Source organism: Myxozyma melibiosi, assembly GCF_037950935.1.
Source record: "Myxozyma melibiosi strain Phaff 52-87 chromosome Unknown BZA70scaffold_9, whole genome shotgun sequence".
Classification (NCBI taxonomy): domain Eukaryota; kingdom Fungi; phylum Ascomycota; class Lipomycetes; order Lipomycetales; family Lipomycetaceae; genus Myxozyma; species Myxozyma melibiosi.
The window spans coordinates 62,020-79,160 of NW_027042923.1; the positions used below are offsets into that span (position 1 = coordinate 62,020).

The 17,141-nt window shown below is 54.0% G+C and overlaps 9 protein-coding genes and 1 non-coding gene across 10 annotated transcripts; 8 read left to right on the forward strand and 2 right to left on the reverse strand.

The window, feature by feature from the left end:
* Positions 1-67: 67 nt before the first annotated feature.
* BZA70DRAFT_281212 (fatty acid desaturase-domain-containing protein) lies at positions 68-1,516 on the forward strand. The gene has a single exon (XM_064913086.1). It carries the CDS (start codon positions 196-198, stop codon positions 1,399-1,401), a length of 1,206 nt encoding a protein of 401 aa, XP_064767020.1. The 5' UTR covers positions 68-195; the 3' UTR covers positions 1,402-1,516.
* Positions 1,517-1,712: 196 nt separating this feature from the next.
* Positions 1,713-3,980, forward strand: BZA70DRAFT_239974 (10 TM acyl transferase domain found in Cas1p-domain-containing protein; the record flags this gene model as incomplete). The annotated part of the gene is made up of 1 exon (XM_064910488.1): positions 1,713-3,980. A coding segment is annotated over one exon (2,268 nt), but the record flags the coding sequence as incomplete, so codon positions are not given.
* Positions 3,981-4,613: 633 nt separating this feature from the next.
* BZA70DRAFT_197369 (uncharacterized protein) lies at positions 4,614-6,901 on the reverse strand. Its single transcript, XM_064910089.1, has 2 exons — positions 6,389-6,901; positions 4,614-6,324 (listed from the first exon to the last, which is right to left on the reverse strand). Exons 1-2 carry the CDS (start codon positions 6,722-6,724, stop codon positions 4,744-4,746), a joined length of 1,917 nt encoding a protein of 638 aa, XP_064767022.1. The 5' UTR covers positions 6,725-6,901; the 3' UTR covers positions 4,614-4,743.
* BZA70DRAFT_197314 (uncharacterized protein) lies at positions 6,776-8,918 on the forward strand. The gene is made up of 3 exons (XM_064910088.1): positions 6,776-7,121; positions 7,177-7,974; positions 8,035-8,918. The coding sequence occupies exons 2-3, from the start codon at positions 7,185-7,187 to the stop codon at positions 8,712-8,714; spliced, it is 1,470 nt and encodes a 489-aa protein (XP_064767023.1). The 5' UTR covers positions 6,776-7,121; positions 7,177-7,184; the 3' UTR covers positions 8,715-8,918.
* A 157-nt stretch (positions 8,919-9,075) lies between these two features.
* Positions 9,076-9,545, forward strand: BZA70DRAFT_290546 (transcriptional Coactivator p15-domain-containing protein; the record flags this gene model as incomplete). The annotated part of the gene is made up of 3 exons (XM_064914216.1): positions 9,076-9,099; positions 9,194-9,331; positions 9,399-9,545. 3 exons carry the CDS (start codon positions 9,076-9,078, stop codon positions 9,543-9,545), a joined length of 309 nt encoding a protein of 102 aa, XP_064767024.1.
* A 1,200-nt stretch (positions 9,546-10,745) lies between these two features.
* Positions 10,746-12,197, forward strand: BZA70DRAFT_197533 (uncharacterized protein). The gene is made up of 3 exons (XM_064910090.1): positions 10,746-11,201; positions 11,258-11,941; positions 12,003-12,197. The coding sequence occupies exons 1-3, from the start codon at positions 10,962-10,964 to the stop codon at positions 12,099-12,101; spliced, it is 1,023 nt and encodes a 340-aa protein (XP_064767025.1). The 5' UTR covers positions 10,746-10,961; the 3' UTR covers positions 12,102-12,197.
* BZA70DRAFT_281228 (uncharacterized protein) lies at positions 11,900-12,889 on the forward strand. The gene has a single exon (XM_064913087.1). It carries the CDS (start codon positions 12,353-12,355, stop codon positions 12,650-12,652), a length of 300 nt encoding a protein of 99 aa, XP_064767026.1. The 5' UTR covers positions 11,900-12,352; the 3' UTR covers positions 12,653-12,889.
* Positions 12,890-14,391: 1,502 nt separating this feature from the next.
* BZA70DRAFT_t61 lies at positions 14,392-14,480 on the forward strand. Its single transcript has one exon. It is a non-coding gene; the product is annotated as a tRNA-Lys (tRNA).
* A 23-nt stretch (positions 14,481-14,503) lies between these two features.
* Positions 14,504-16,707, reverse strand: BZA70DRAFT_197665 (U3 small nucleolar RNA-associated protein). The gene is made up of 2 exons (XM_064910092.1): positions 16,179-16,707; positions 14,504-16,119 (listed from the first exon to the last, which is right to left on the reverse strand). The coding sequence occupies exons 1-2, from the start codon at positions 16,269-16,271 to the stop codon at positions 14,671-14,673; spliced, it is 1,542 nt and encodes a 513-aa protein (XP_064767027.1). The 5' UTR covers positions 16,272-16,707; the 3' UTR covers positions 14,504-14,670.
* BZA70DRAFT_290549 (uncharacterized protein) lies at positions 16,579-16,898 on the forward strand (the record flags this gene model as incomplete). Its single annotated transcript, XM_064914217.1, has 2 exons — positions 16,579-16,613; positions 16,679-16,898. The coding sequence occupies 2 exons, from the start codon at positions 16,579-16,581 to the stop codon at positions 16,896-16,898; spliced, it is 255 nt and encodes an 84-aa protein (XP_064767028.1).
* Positions 16,899-17,141: the final 243 nt, after the last annotated feature.

Sequence of the window (17,141 nt, forward strand, 5' to 3'; positions counted from 1 at the left end):
ATAAACAGATACAGCAACAAACAGCATCAACAAGAGTTGGTGAGTCCGGACCGGCTCGCGGGCTGCAACGCGAAGGCGAAAACTGAAAACTGAATTTCTTGTCGCTGAGCTGAGCCGAGTCTTCTTCCTCTCCTCCTCCTCCTCCTCCTCCTCTCTTCTCTCCTCCTCCTCCTCCCTACTCCTATAGTATTCGCCATGGCCTCCACCGGCTCTGCCACCACCGTCGTCGAGTCCCCGAAGGTCTACAAAACCGCCCTCGGCGAAGACTTCGTCCCGCCCCAGTTCACCATCAAAGACATCCTCGACGCTATCCCCAAACACTGCTTCGAACGCTCCTTCTTCCGCTCCTTCGCCCACGTCCTCCGCGACTTTGTCTACATCGCCCTCCTCTTCTACGCCGCCACCCACATCCAGTACATCGACTCCCTTGCCCTCCGCGTCCTCTGCTGGGCCGCCTATGGCTTCGTCCAGGGCATGGTCGGCACCGGTCTCTGGGTTCTAGCCCACGAGTGCGGCCACGGCGCCTTCTCCACCTCCCGCTTCGCAAACGACACCGTCGGCTGGGTCCTCCACTCCGCCCTCTTCGTCCCCTACCACTCCTGGCGCATCTCCCACTCGAAGCACCACAAGGCCACCGGCCATCTCTCCCGCGACATGGTCTTCGTCCCAAAGTCCCAGGAGACCTACCTCATCTCCCGCGACCTCTCCGAGCTCACCGAGGAGGCCCCCATCGCCTCCCTCTACTGGCTCTTCGTCCAGCAGCTCTTTGGCTGGCCCACCTACCTCCTCACCAACGTCACCGGCCAAAAGTACCCCTCCGTGGCCAAGTGGCAGATCAACCACTACTGGCCCAACGCGCCAATCTTTGACGCCAAGGACTTTTGGGACATCATCATCTCCGACCTCGGCATCCTCACCGCCTCTGCTGTCTCGTACTTTGCCATCCAGAAGTTCGGCATCGTCAACTACGCGCTCTACTACTTCATGCCCTACCTCTGGGTCAACCACTGGCTCGTCTGCATCACCTATCTCCAGCACACCGACCCCTCCCTCCCCCACTACGAGGCCTCGGAGTGGAACTTTGCCCGTGGCGCAGCCGCCACCATCGACCGTGGCTTCCTCGGACCCATCGGCCGCCATGTCTTCCACGAGATTATCGAGACCCACGTCGCGCACCACTACTCGAGCCGCATCCCTTTCTACCATGCCGAGGAGGCCACGCAGGCCATCCGCAAGGTCATGGGCAGCCACTACCGCGTCGACCGCACAAACGTCCTTCTCGCGCTGTGGAAGGTCTGCCGTACTTGCCAGTTTGTCGAGGGCGACGGCGTTAAAATGTACCGTAACGGAAACGGTATCGGAGTGAAGCCGCAGGAGCTCGAGAGCAAGAAGAGGGCGTAGACGTCTCTTGACTTCTCTGCACTATACATATACACTCTACATTATACATCTACTCGGCTTATGTTCTCATGCGATATCAATAGAAATACATCAAATATCTTGATACATACATAATCACATAATCACTTACTCAGCGTACGCGTGCGGCTGTGCTGCAGCATAAGCGCATAGATCCGCGTGCACGGCCGGTGCAGCACCGCGTCCTCAACGCGATTCGATTGTCACCGCCTTGTTCGGCAGGTTCTTCTTCTCTTCCTCTCTTCTCTCCTCCTCTTCTATTTCCTCTTCTTATCCTTTCTTTTCTACTCTCAATGGCGCTCTCCCTCGCGGCCCTCAAATCCGCCCACTCAAAGCGCTCCGTCTTCATCTACGGCGTCTTCGTCTTCATCCTCGCGATCTGGCGCTACGCCGCTCACGGTATCACCTCCTCCCCTTCAATCCTCCCCAATTCCCCCCAATCCCCCTCTCTAACTCCCCCAGACGTCTTCGATCCCTACAAATGCTCCTCCCTCCTCACCACCGGCTCCTGGCTCAATCCCTCCGCCGATCCAGCTAAACCCCCCTCCAACTGGCAGCCCGACGGATGTCTCTACCACAGCTACAACCCCTCCGAGGCCTCCTACTGTCTCCAGAACCAGCAGGTCCTCTTCGCCGGCGACTCCACCGTCCGCCAGGTGTTTTGGGAAACCGTCAAGTCCGTCGATCCCACCATCGTCGAGTCCGCCGAGCGCCACGCTGATATCCGTTACCAAAAGAACGGCATCGACATCCAGTTCCTCTGGGACCCCTACCTCAACTCCACCGCCCTCAACCTCATCGAGTCCTGCCGCACAACCAGACACTCCCAGCCCAATGCCTACATCGTCCTCGGCGGCGGTCTCTGGTTCGCTCGCTACCTCGGCGACAACGGCGCCACCATGTGGAAATCAAACACTGACCGCATAGTCGACGGCGTCAAGGCCTGCGCCGGATTCTACAACGTGCCCTTCTTCCTCCCCGTCTCCGTCCCCGACTGGGAAAACCTCGACGAAGCCCGCAGCACCACCATCCTCAAGCCCGAAGTCACTTACATGAACTCCTACCTCGTCTGGCTCTCCCAGCAGAAAAACATCATCGTCCCCACCTCCCTCAACGAGATGATGACCCTCGGCGCCTACGACTCCAGCGGCATCCACTCCGTCGACTCCGTCGCAAAGGCAAAGGCCGGCCTCCTCCTCAACGTGCGCTGCAACCAGATCGTGCAGGAGCACAAGGGCTACCCCTACGACAAAACCTGCTGCTACACCTACCCCGGCCCCACCATGACGCAGTTCGCCATCCTCGTCTTCTCCCTCGTCATTATCCCTGCCGCCTACATCAAGTCCTCCGGCCTGCTCTCCTCCCCGCGCATGTGGTCCGAGGGCGCCACCGGCTCGGCCTTTGTCACCGCCTGCTTCATCTTCGCCACGACCCTGACTTACTGCTACGTCGCCGATCGCACTTCGCTCTTCATCAAGGCCTCCAAGCAGTTCTGGGCCGAGGACTTTGCCATCATGACCGGCCTCTCCCTTCTCCTTGGCGTCGTCACCCTCCGCAAGTCGGACAGCGAGCAGGGATTCATGGGCCGCGACCAGTCAAACGAGTGGAAGGGCTGGATGCAGATCATGGTCTTGATCTACCACATCACCGGCGCGTCAAAGGTCCTCCCCATCTACAAATACATCCGCGTCATGGTCGCCGCCTACCTCTTCATGACCGGCTACGGCCATACCATCTACTTTTACAAGAAAAATGACTTTGGCCTCAAGCGCGTCGCCAACGTCCTCGTGCGACTCAACATGCTCTCCTGCGCGCTCGCCTACAGCATGAACACCGACTACCTCTTCTACTACTTTGCGCCCTTGTCCAGCTTCTGGTTCATGACCGTCTACTTCACCATGAAGGTCCAGGCAGAGAAGAACAAGGACCTCAAGTTCCTGTCGGCCAAGATCGGAATCTCGGTCCTGATCATGAAGCTCTTCCTCTCTGTCCCTGGCATCATGGAAGTTCTCTGGTGGGTGCTCTCCCGCGTCTTCTTTGTCTCCTGGGACCTGCGCGAGTGGCGCTTCCGCGTCCTGCTCGACATGTACATCGTCTACATCGGAATGTTTGGCGCCATCGCCTCAATCAAGATCGCCGAGTTAAAACTGCTCCAGCACCCGCGATGGCCCATGACCCGCATGCTCGTGCTCGCCGGCTCGGCTCTCGCGCTCGTCGCCTACCACATCATGCAGGTCCACTGGAACTCCAAGGCCGACTACAACGCGCGCCACCCTTACATCTCGTTCCTGCCCATCCTCGGCTTCTTGTTCCTGCGTAACGCCACACACACCCTCCGCAACACATACTCAACCGCGTTCGCCTGGGTCGGTGGCTGCTCGCTCGAGACGTTCACGCTGCAGTTCCATATCTGGATGGCGGCCGATACCCGCGGACTCTTGCAGGTCGTCGGAAGCAAACATCGCACGCTCAACCTCATCATCCTCACGCCGCTCTTCTTGCTTGTCTCGAACCTCACCAGCGAGGCCACTGGTAAGCTTACCAGCGCGCTCGTCAACGGTCTTCAGACCAAGAAGAAGCCTGCTGCTGCTGCTGCTGCTGCTGCTGCGAGCGAGGCGACGACCGTTGTTGTCGCGGCTCCGGAGCAGATTACCACTGCGCCCAGCGAGCCTGCGGTCGCGAGCGAGGATCTCGAGAAGCTTGCTGCCGCCAAGGCCGAACCCGGCCTACCTGTCGTCGAACCCAAGGACGAACCCAAGGACGAGTCTACGACAGTGACCGAGAGCGCCGTGTCCGCAGATTCAATCACTGCCGCTGCCACCCCCGGCTCGACTGACGCCGCGGGCACAGACGACGCGGAGAAAGGCGGCGTGTTTGGAAGTAACGGCAACACGACGACGACGAGCGAGGTGCTTCGTCGGACGAACGAGTTTGTGGCGATGATTGCGCAGCATCCTGCGTTGGAGGAGGTGTACTCCGTCATGGGCGACATGCGCATGAGATTGCTTACCCTCCTGATTCTGATGTGGGCTGTTAATGTCGGGAGTGCAATGTCGATGTTTTAAAAGGAGAGAGAGTGTAGAGTAGATGGGGTTATTTATTTATTACATTTATTTATATCTTGTTCATTTGTTTAATCTTTTGAAATTCATCAATGGTCGGTATTTTGATTGATTATCTTTTTTGATTATTTACTAGTTTATTTTGTGCATAGAAGTCAATCAACGATTACTCTTCTTACTCTATACGTCACAAAAGCGTAGTGACTCGAGACGTTTACTTTGTAGAAAAGCTGATAGTTATATTATATTGTAGATCGAGCAACTATTCAAGTATAAGAGGGGACGTGTCGGTAGCTGCCACCTCGCGCGTGATCTGCTCCCTGATTTCGAGATCATCTTCCGTCGTCACCATCTCTGTTCCCTCCTCTCCCCCCTCCTCCTCCTCCCCACGAGCTCTCTCTTCTTCTTCTTCAGCAGCAGCAGCAGCAGCAGCATTCCTTGCAGCAAGCCTTTCCTCGCGCTCTCGGATCCTGCGCAACCGCAACTCATCTAAATGCACCTCATGCCGATGCCACGTATCATACACCGCCGGCACGAGCGTGCCGATGAAAATCACCACCGCGCGCTCGACTTCCGACAAGCACGAGATTATGAACCCGCGGACACCGCCTCGCGCGGGCGGAAGGGGGGGTGTGGCGGCGTCGTCGGAGTCGTCGGAGTCGAGGGTCGGGTCTGGGCGGAGGAAGATGCGGTAGAGGGAGCCGAGGAAACCGGGTGCGGATCTTAGGTTTCTGAGGTGTTGGAATCGGTTTGTGCTGGTGCTGTTGTTGTTGTTGTCGTTGTTGTTGTTGTTGTTGTTGTTGTTGTTGTTGTTGTTGTTGTTGTTGTTGTTGTTGTTGTTGTTGTTGTTGCTGTTGTCGTTTTCGGTGTTGTTGTTGTTGTTGTTTTGGTTGTGGTTGTCCGCGGGATTTGCTGCCTGCGGTTGCCGTTGTCGCTGAAACACGTTCCGCTGCAAAAGCCCCGCCAAAGCCTGCAACCGCCACGCAAACACAGTAACCGCGATCGCCGTCAACGTCCAGAACCTCGACCCGCCCATGTCGTCGGAAAACATGTAGACAAAGAAAATGAGCCGGAGAAAGAGCCATGCGAGCGCGAGCGTGTTGCGCAGACGCGCGCCGTTGTTGCGAAGGTCGGTGAGCGAGGCGCGCAGGAGGGCGAGGATGTCGCGGAATGTGAAGGTGTTGTTTGGGTTGTTGAGCGTGTTTGTCGCTGCTGCTGCGGCGGCGGCGGCGGCGGCGGTGGTGGTGGGATGGTGGTGGAGGGGGTGGGTGCGGGTGTCGAATTGGGAGTTGACGAGGGCGGCGAAGATGGACGCGCCGCCGTCGGGGGTAGCAGGCGCGCCGGAGCTGAAGAACTCGTTGATCTCGGGGTTGGCGTAGAGCACGCCCGGGACTCTATCCGCCACGAGTCCCGGCGCGATCGCGATTCCTGCCGCGAGGAAATTGGCGATAGCTTGCGGCGAGAGCAGCATTGCGAGCGCGCCAGACGGCGTGACGACCGCGACGGCGGTGGAGGGGTCGATGAACGGAACCGCGGCGCGCGGGTCTTGGTATACGACGATGTTTGTGCCGAACGGGGGCGGCGGGGAGGGGATTGCGGGTATTGTTTGCGTGGTGACGGTGGTGGCGCCGTAGAGGACCTGGGGATTTGCGGTGGCGGATGTGAATTGCGGAGCTGTGCTTGCGGTCGTGGGGGGGATTTGGGTGGAGTGGTGGTCCGGGGAGGGGGATGTAGATGAGGGAGAGGCGAGGGAGGAGTGAGGTCGGTCTCGGGGCTCGTAGGCGCGGATGAGTTCGTCTGCGATTGATGGTTTGAGAATCATGTGGAAAGTGACTGCGTCGTCCTGTTGAACATCGTCAGTATGCTGCTTATTCTCCAGATCAAATACCGATATACAGAAAACAGACCTCTCTGACCACTTCACCCAGCACCCAATCATCCTTCATAAACCGTCCCTGGAAAATAATTCTCATAACCCGATCCCCACGCACATCCCCGAGCAACTCCGCGTTCACGCTCTCGATCTCGGGCGTATACACCCCCGACGTCCACGGCTCGCCCGTGGCAAACAACAGCGCGTCCTGCAAATTCGACGCAATCTTCCGCTTCACCTGCTCGATCGTCGCCGTCGACGGCAGCACGAGCTCGAGCGACGAGCTCAGCGCGTGGGGGAGCGCGGCGGGGGTCGTGATGCGGAGAGAGATCTCGCGCGGCGAGACCGGTCGGGCTGCTGCGTCCGCCATTGTGTTCTTCTCTGTTCTTTTCTAAGTAGTGGTCTCTGTCCAGTGTCGAGATGACAGAGAGAGCTGGCGCCGTCCTCGTTTGCTCTTTACGCGCTGGTGGGTGAAGATGAAGATGCTGATTACGCGAACGTGGCCAGATAACTAGAGAGGAGTGGATTAAAGTTTCAAGATGAGTAAGCGATGACATAATGATACGAGAAAAGAAAAAAAGTGAAAGCCGTCATCCGATTAGTTTTTGAGCGGCCGAGAAAGTCTTGCTTGTTGTGTTTTCTCGAGAGAACGCGATTAGTGTTGTTTCCTTGCATAGTTATTTGTGCATTTGGATAGTTGACTCTTGTTGAGTTAGTTGAATTGTTTCTTTTGTTTGCGGACGGAGAAGGCAATTGCGACTTGTCTTGTAACGACTTGTCTTGTAACGAACGGAAAAGAGAGAGACTGACGAGAAGAGATAGACGGCAAGATGGCGCACTGCAGGGTTCGAGTTCGTCCGTACAGCGCGCGACAGATTGCCAGGGTCGGGCGGAGAGATGAATGTGTTGCGGGCGGGATGAGGACGTACACGTCGCTGACGCGAGGATCAACGCGGGCTGCTGTCTCTGGATTTTCGATGGTTGCAGGCAAGAGACCGGTGGTGAAGTCGCGAGCGAGGATGGGCGAGAAGAATGGTGTGATGGTGATGGGATCCCGAGGGTTTATTCTGACGCCGTTTAAGTGGATTCTTGGATTCTACGAGGGCAAGACGAAGAAAGAGGGCGAAGAGCCTACGTTTGAGAATCGGTTTCATCCGTGGGATGAGTCGCCCGCGCCTGCGCTGCGGAACCGGGCGGCGGCGATCAAGGAGATGGCAAAGTGTCCAGTGACGGGGTTGTCGATCGAATTCACGTGTCCGAACTGCGGAATTCCGACGCACCACGACGAGAAGAGCTGGGAGTCCGACAAGCATCATCACGAGGACGTGTGTGAGAAGCTGATGCTCGGCAACATTTACGAGCACGACATCCGGTCCGGTCGGGAGTTTCCCGAGTTTGATTTGCCGCCTGCGCAGACGAATGAGGTGTTGGTGAATTTCATGAACTGGGATAATTTTCTGTACACGCGGGATTTCCATTCGATGGACACGGATTTCGAGCTCGCGAACGCGACGAAGGTGTTGACGTACCCGGTCACGATCGCGAGTGTGATGCATCAGCAGTCGCCTCATACGCTGGCGTCGAAGCGGTTGACGATCGAGGGATTGAAGACGCTCGCCGGTGAGTTTTAGTGTCTGATTGTTTGTTTGTTGAGTTGCTAATTACTGTTTTTTGGTGCAGCCCTGAGATATACATTATTCCCCGCGACTCCTCACGCTCGAGCAGGATCGAATATCGGAGGCGAGAGCGTGTACGAAGGCCAGCCTATGCGGATATTCATTCTCGGCGCGCGATCGGAGGCGCAGTTGCCGGGCCAAGTGTGGAGACAGATGCTGTTTGTGTTCAACCGGCCAAACATGCACATCCACTTCATCGGCCCCGAGGCACTGTATGATCGCCGCAAGAAGCAGTATGTTTACTCGCCTAGGGCGGTGCATCACCGCGTTGCGCCGAATCTTGCGGTCTCGTACCATTCGGATTATTTCCATGTTGTGCACGAGTCGCAGACGTTTACGCCGTACGATCCCTACTACGATGTATTTTTCCTGTTCCACCCTGGCTTAGGTGCCCCCGAGGCGATGGACCAGTGGGAAAAGTCGCTGCCGGCGCTGCTGGAGACCAAGTGCGGAGTGTTTGTGACTGGCTTCCACGAGGCGGATTCGAAGCGGGACTGGGAGTGGGTGAACGAGAAGTTTGGCGAGGAGCTGGACGTGCTGTTGCAGCCCGGGCATAACCCGTTCCAGAGCCAAAAGTGGGAGATCAACGATATGCAGCCGGATGACCCGTATCAGGTCAATCAGCAGATCTTTGGCATCCGCGGGAAGCGATATCCCGCGGTCTTCCATAGTTACAGCACGTAGTTGATATTTACTTCATAGTAGTTGTTGTTGTTGTTTTGATTATTTACATATTTTTGTATTTTTCTCTAGTTGTTTGTGTACATACGAGGTGTATCTCCGCTTGTAACCTTTTGTATATAAGTTTAGGAAGAGAGAAAATAACGTATAGACATCCGAACCCCAACCTGTCACTTTCAGTTTCTCCCAATGTTTATTTACTTTATTTACTCCTGCCCGCTTTGTTTACTTCTTTTTCCACACCGATCCCAGATCAACAACACTACAGAATAAAAAGAGAAAAATAGGATAAATGGGACCTAAGAAATTTAATAACAACAAACGGAGATTCGGCGCAGCAGCAGGAGAAGAGGACGAGACTAATATGCAGAGTATTCTCGAGATCGACGTGAGTTGTTTATCTTTCTACTCGAATTTTCTGCAATGCAGTCAGCCCTCCGCCCGCCAGACGCAGTCCGTGCTGGGCTGATTACTGGATTTAGAAAACTGATTTGATTTTTGAGCAGCTCGGTCACAAGAAACGACTTCATGTGCGGGAATTTAAGGGCGCGACGCTGGTTGATATTCGGGAGTATTATACAAAGGCGGATGCGCCGGATACGTGGCTTCCGGGGAAGAAGGTGAGCTTTTAATATATTTTTTATAAATTTATAAAGAGAGATGGAGGCTGAGATAGGGTGGATATAGGGCATTAGTTTGTCGGTGGATGTGTGGAATGAGGTGGTGAAGAATATTGAGAAAGTGAACGAGGCGATCGGCAAGATTGAGCCGGCGAAGAAGGCAAAGGTCGATGACGAGGAGGCTGGGGAGAAACACGAAGATGAGGAGGAGTAGTAGTGAGGTGATTTGGTGTTTATCAGTTTACTTTAATGGAATCACCAGTCCAGACATGTTATGTTTTATTTATAGCGCGGGGACAGGCAGGTCTGAAACGAAGCAGTAACCGGAAGCGGATATTCTAGCGGCGGCAACGGCGGTGTCAGAAGCAGAGCGGAGAGCAGGAGCTAGAACGGACCGGGTCGGCGAGGGCGAGCGAGCAGATGCGGCAGGAAGGCGGCCTGAATAGGAATCGGCGGACCGGACGTAGGTTGGTGAGAATTGTGAGTCGGTGGTTAGGTGGTACGAGGAGGAGGAGGAGCGCAGCGCGGCCGCAGCATGTGACGAGGATGCATGACAGTAGCAGAGCGGTGTTGAGTGTTGTGTAGTAAATAAGAGCATTGATGCAATTGAATATACAGAGATCAATTGATATACAAGAACAACAAAAAATACAGAATACAAAAGACAAGAACAGAGAGAAGAGGAGAACAGAGAAAAGGTACGTTGAGGCCAAACGAACAAACTTTGCTTTTTGGTGCTTTTTTTTTAGAATTAACTTAGACTGCCTAATCGGGATTATCGCTGCTGCTCTGCTGCTCTGCTTCTCGCATTCCGCTGCAGCCATCGCTGCTGCAGCACTGTGACTCTTTTGTTTGTTGATGTTCCTGTTTGTTCTTGCTGTTCTCTTGTTTGTTTGTTGTTTGTTGTTTGTTGACAGTGTGTTGAGCGAGTTGACAGTATTGCGCTGATTGAGGGAACCGAGAGGCCGACCCAGGGCTGGCGACGCGGACAGACCGGGATTTCGTGGTAAATATAGAAACAGCAGCATTGTGATCCTTCCTCCGCTCTTCTTCTGCTCTCACCGCTGCCTCTTCTTCTGCTTCTGAAACCTCTCTTCTTCCACTCAGTCGCCCTTATCTCTTCCTCAGCACTCAGATCAACCATTTCCGGCTGCCCGCCCAACCCGAGTCCAAGCATCGCGATGTACGACTGCGTCATTAAGCTTTAGTAACTCACACTAGCGCCCACTAGCGTCAGGCACAGGAACTCTATTCCGTACCTGCGAACATCTGTACGTCATCCTCTGTTTCTGTTCCCGTACCTTCTCGATATTTCTCTGATCGTCTCAATTGTGTTGTAATTTGTATTCTGTAGTTGTAGCTGTAGTGTGTGTATATATCTACAAAAAAATACACATTGCTATCTAATCTCTAATAAAAGAACCAGGGCAATTGAAGAGAGTGAGAGTGAAGAGATCGGGAAAGGCTGCCCGACAGCCCGGGTTGGCTCGACAACCGCAAATCCTCTCACCGATCACAGCCTCCGTCCTCGTCCTCGTCTTCAATTTATTTATAAAAAGCCCCCGTCCGCCTCCTCCTCCTCCTCCTCCTCCTCTCTCTCATCAACATCCTCCTCTTCCCTCTCTCCATCATGTACACCAGATCTGTGCTCCTCGCGGCCTCGGCCTCCCTCGCGGCCCTCGCTGCTGCTGACTCCTGCCTGCCCACCTCCGCCTTCTCCCTCACCACCTCCGAGGGCGGTCTCTCGCAGATCTACGACGGCCAGGTCCGCACCGGCCTCTCCCTCGGCCAGATCTACGACGGCCAGGTCAGAACCGGCAACGACACCTCCTGCCTCACCCTCGTCGCCTCCTCCAACGGCACCCTCTCCGTAAGTCCATCCTTCTTCCTCTCTCACTTTTCCCGGCCTTACTAACTCTCCCCTAGGACATCACTGGCAGACCATGCTACGTCACTCCCTACCACCAGTTCGAGTGCACTGCCGCTCTCCAGGACAACGCTACCCCCTACGGCTTCTGCGTCGAGAGCGGTCTCCTCACCTACGAGGGCAACTCCACCTTCTACGCCTGCGACACCGGTGTCGATGACCAGGCTAACATCTACGTCGAGGAGATCTCCGCCCCGGCTTGCACTGCCATCAACCTCATTGTCGGTTCCGAGAACTGCGGAACCTGCACCGCCTCCACCGTCGTCTCTACCGTCGTCTCCACTGTCGCTGCTACCGTCACCGAGACCACTGCCGAGACCGTCACTGTCTCCGGTGCTGGTGAGACTGTTACCGTTACTGGTGCTGGCGAGACCGTCACTGTCGCCGAGACTGAGACTTCTGAGGTTACCGTCACTGCCGTTGGCTCGACCGTCGTCACTCCCTCGACTGTCTACGCTACCGTGACTGCCACTGCCACTGCTACCGTGACCAAGACCGAGTACGACACTGCCATCACCACTGCGATTGCTGCCACCACTGTCGTCGAGGAGTCGACTGTCGTTGCCCCTACTACTGTTGTTGAGGAGTCGACTGTTGTTGCCCCCACTACCGTCGTTGAGGAGTCGACTGTTGTTGCCCCTACTACTGTTGTTGAGGAGTCGACTGTTGTTGCCCCCACTACCGTCGTTGAGGAGTCGACTGTTGTTGCTCCTACTACCGTCGTTGAGGAGTCGACTGTTGTTGCTCCGACCACCATCGTCGAGGAGTCCACCGTCGTTGCCCCTACCACAATCGTCGAGAAGTCGACTGTTGTTGCTCCTACCACTGCCACCGCGGTTGTGACCACCACCAGCACTCCTACCACCCTTTCGTCGTCGACCACTTCTGAGGTCTCGTCGAGCGCTTCGTCTGTTTGCACTCCTTCGACTTCGATCTACCCCAACCTGATTGTTCCCATCAACTCTGAGACCCCCGACACTGCTCTCGGAACTGGATACTGGGCCAACATCACCAAGTCGGACAGCGAGGAGCAGGATGTCTTGCTTGAGTTTGACATTTCGAGCGAGTACACTGGTACCTGCGAGCTCAAGTTCATGTTCCCTGATGACATTATTACTTTCCCGTTCGTTCTTGAGGGCGACACCTCTGTTGAGGTGTACGAGCTTACCAGCCAGGTTACCGAGTCTGACACCTGGAACGACCACCCGGCCACTGGCGACTTGCTTGCGACTGTTGACTTGGTTCGTGGAGGATACGCTTACTCGCCTACGTTCAAGTGCAATGCTGGCTCGTACAACGCGTACTTGCTCAAGTGCACTGGCGACTGTGTTGTTGAGTACTTTATCGACTACAACCCTCCCCCTGTTGGAACTGTGATCACTCCTTGCGCTTAAGCGTAGATGTGAGGAACGGTGAGGAAAGTTGAAAAGAAAAAGATTAAGTGAAGGATGAGCAGGATGAAAAGTATGAAGTGATTATATTATTACCCGATGCTCTTGCTATTACCATCATTATCATTTGAGTCGGCATCTAGTGCTGTTTAATGTGTTTTTTATTACGGGTCATTGTGTGTTTTGCTACAGGTGTACTAATAATTTTGGATGTTCAATAAATTATTGCGATAAATATAGAAGAGAAGTAGATAATTTTTCATGGTACGATGACTGTGAGTTGGAGGTCAACTTTGTTTGGAGGATGTCTCATGACTCGTATTTCGTATTTTTTCTACTTTACTTCTACTTCTACTCAAGTTGATCACAGAGAGAAGAGAAGAAGTGGTAATGATAGACAGTAATGAAAAGCACAGATCTCTACTCACTCTCACTCACTCACTCACTCACTCACTCTCACTCTCACTCTATCGGCAACTATTGCTAAGAGCAACAGCAAGAGCAAGAAAGAGCAAGAAAGAGCAAAGGCCCGAAGGCTGCCTGCTATTAATAGTCCGCACTTTATTCCGCGCCGACCGGGGTTTGCGTTCAGCAGTGACGCCGCGTACAGCAGGTGTCTGTAGATTTTCTGTTTCTGCTACACGGAGACTTCTTGGGTTTTACGGCGACGCGCGGACGGAGGAGGATTAAGAAAAGGAAAAAAAGAGGAGGAGGATGAAGGCGAGTGGGGCGGTTGACTCGAAGCTGGTTGTTTCGACTGGGGGCGGATGATCTCTATCTTGTGACTGGCGCTGGGTCTGGCTCTGGATGGGGCGATCGATGGAGCCTCGGCTTATGCTTATCGCTGTGCTGTGCATGAGATCGATGGTGCTGGGCTGTAATAGTGATTACTGATGGATGATAGTTGCTACATGGAATACTGAGAAGAATAAGACAGCGACTAGTAACCCCCGTAAGACACTACCAAACGAAAGAGCAAGCAAAGCAGAAACGAGAGCAGAAAAAGGTACAGCGACCGCTTTAGTTTTAGTTGACCGAGTGAGCGAATTAGGTAACCGCGAAGCAAGGGGGTGTCTCTCACTAAACTACGCTCTGTGACTTTTTCTCCTTCACTAAACCGAAAACTGGTCAATCTAATCGCCGCGCTGCCCTGCTCTTACGCAAGTGTCTGTTAAGGTTCGGACGTTCGTTTCGGACGCTGTGATTCAAGTCAACGTACCTCTTCTGCTTTTCTTTCTTTCTGACCCGGCGATGGTCTGCTGATCGTGAGCAGTGCTGGACAGAAGCGTGCGCATGAGAGAGGAAGAGGGAAAGAGGACGGGAAGCGAGAGGGGAGGGTAATGTATTTCCTAATTGAGATAATTGATTAATCTCTTTTCCTCTTTGGACCAGTTATTGCTTTTTTGGGATGAGCGGAGATCGAGGTTATAAGAAAGATAAAGGTGACTATAAGAGAAGGTGAAGAGTTTTACAGATCTCAATATCTAATTATCCTCTGGTCTTTTTGACTGGAAGTGTTGTTGTTCTGTTATGTAGGGTCTTTGAGTCGTTCACTGCGAGGTCAATACAGCAGCCGTCAAGCAGCAACATCTACACCATTCTAGACTACAAAGAAAAAACCTCACCTCATCCACACCAAACAAACACCAAACACAAACAAATAAACCCACGCAATCTCCACTTCTGATAGTCTTTATCTCACAACCTCATATATGGCTAAAACCAAAAATAAGTCCATTCAAGCCTGGCTAGCTCAATTGGCAGAGCGTGAGACTCTTAAGTTCCTCTCGAAGGTATCTCAAGGTTGGGGGTTCGAGACCCCCGTTAGGCTTCTTTTTTGCTATTTTTTTTGCTGAATTTTTGCATAGTTTATATTTGGGCATCGTTCTTTGGTGTAGAGAGGTGGTTTAGGTGGAAAGAGCGGTGGTGGGGGTGGATTTACGGTGGATCTATGTAGTTCTCATTTCTAACGGTATATTACTTTTCCTACCTATGCCAAACAAACACACTGCTAATATACACTAATGACTCTGGATCAGCATCTCCAGCATGCCCTCCAACTTTTGCGCCTCCTTCGCCAACTCAATCTGCCTCTTCAACCTCCGCTCAAACTCCCGCACAAGCTCCTCCAACACCGGGCTCTTCTCAATCACCGCCGCGTACATATCCGCAATCACAGCGATCCAGTCCGCCACCACCGACACGTTCCGGAAGTCGTCGATCGTGCGGACCGCCCACTTCAAGATCGGCTCGAGCTGGCCTTCGTCCCGACCTGACAGACTGACGCGCACTTTTCCCCGGAACTTGAGCTCCTCCAGCACCGTCACCGTCACCTCCGGCCCCGTGCCCGGCATGAACGCCGCGTCGAGCGCCTCGCCCCATCGAAACGCGTTTATGCGTTTCTCGTACAGTGGTGTTTTTCCCCCGCGGCGACGGCTCGCGTTCGTGCTGGTACTGCTGTTTTGTTTGTCGTCGAGCAAGATCTCGCGCTCGTGCTCGCCCTTGTACTCCCCTCCTCGCTGCATGCGCGCGACAGTCGCCGACTTTTTGCTCGTCTTGACGCCCTGCTTGACGCGGGGCTCGGTCTTGCGCGTGCGGATCGAGAGCACGCCGGAAGATAGACCGGTGACAAAGTGTTTTTGATCGGGTGAGACCGCGGTCGAGAGCACGGCGTCGCCGAATTTCCAGCCGAATTTGAACTCCCAGCTCGAGCGATCGAATACCTTGACGTGGCCGTCTAGCGCGCCCGCGATGATTGTGTTGTCGCCGCTCGCGTTCGTGCTGCTGCCGCCGAGCGAGAGCGAGGTGACTGTTTTTTGAAAGTTGCCGAGGTCTTTAACCATCTTGCCTGCCACCAAGTCCCAGACTTTGATCGAGGGTCCTCCTGCCGAGAGCACGGTCGTGGATGTGAGCGGCAAGACGGCCTCGACCGGTGCGTTGTGCGAGAGCGAGAGCGATGGCGAGTCCGGCGCGCGCGCGTCAAAGATCCGCACGACGCCGTCGTAGCAGCCCGTCACGACCGCGTCCGACGCCGGCGAGAGGAAACTCGCGGTGCGGACGTAGTCCGTGTGTGAGGAGAACACGCTCGTTGGCTCGGAGGACGCAATGTCCCATAGTCTTACAGAGCGATCGTCCGACGCCGACAGCAGCGTCGTCAGGCTCTTTGGATGGAATTTCGTGACGTGCGTCGCGAGATGGGTCGGATTGAGCGTGAGCAGGATCGCGCGGGAGTTTGCGTCAAAGACTTGAACAAGACCTGAAGCATCTCCAGCCACGAGCAACTTGCCGTCTGGGCGAAACTCTCCAGAGTACGCAATCTCCTTGAACCGCGCGATCGTGCGAATCACTTGCCGCGTCTTGGACGAAAAGATCTGGATCCGCGCGCCGGAAGTTACTGCGAAATCGTGCGATCCCGAGGGACAAAAGTTGATGTGTAGGATCGAGCCATGTTCTTTGACTATTAGAGGGTTCTGCGGTAGCTCATTAGTACTTGTACTGACTGATAAACAAAAGATGAGGATGATCATACTCGGTATGCACGCCAGAATCGCTGCTCGGGCGTAGTTTGCGACGGAAGCACCGCATTCTGCACAAGCGGTATCCGCTGTAGAGGAGCCGACATATCTCTCTTCTTCTTCTTCTTCTTCTTCTTCTGTAGACTGGAATCTCACAATCTTCGTCGTCGTACTGTTTCTCTTTCTTCCTCTCTCTGACGAGTTTTCTGATATTTTTTTTTCTTTTCTCTGCGGACTTGAATTTGGGAGTTTGAAAAAGATGCAAACTTTATTTGTTGCTCGTTTGGGCTGGGACCTAACCCTGGATCATTTGTCGTCGCGCTCACTTTTAAGCAGAGAGAGAGAGAGAGAGAGAGAGAGAAGTTAGATTGAAGTTGGAGAAGGGAAGGGATTGCAGCAGCTGAACGAGATAAAATGAGTGCATTAAAGTATCCTTATCTGATTTCAAAGTAGGGAATAGTTGAAGTTTGAGAAAAGGCATTGAAAACAGAGCTAACAGAAGGAATTTATACAGAGTCGCGGACCCGATCTTTGGAATCTTCGTCGGCGCGGCCGCGTTCTACCTCTACGAACGACGCGACGACAGGGAGCAAGAACACACGCTATACTACCTTGCGCAGAAGCGGTTCGCAAAGGTGAAGAAGGACGATAACGCTGTTGATGCGGGATTGACTGCGACGCAGCGCGAGCGGCGGATTGCGGAGGCGGCTGCGTTTGAGAACTCTGCAAAGTGAGGATGAGGAAGATGAAGAAGATGAAGATGAGTGTTTAGTATGGCGTTATCTGGTTGATTTGTATATAATCTATGAGTTGCTCCAGTTAGGAAATAGGATTTGCATAATCGTGCAACAAACAATCTCAAGTGCGGGGCCGAGGAGAAACTGTGATTTTGTGCGACCAGCTCAGGTATAAAACTCCTGCTCGACGCCTGCCCCATCCACCTCCGCGCCTGCCCTTCTCTCCTCTACCGACTACAA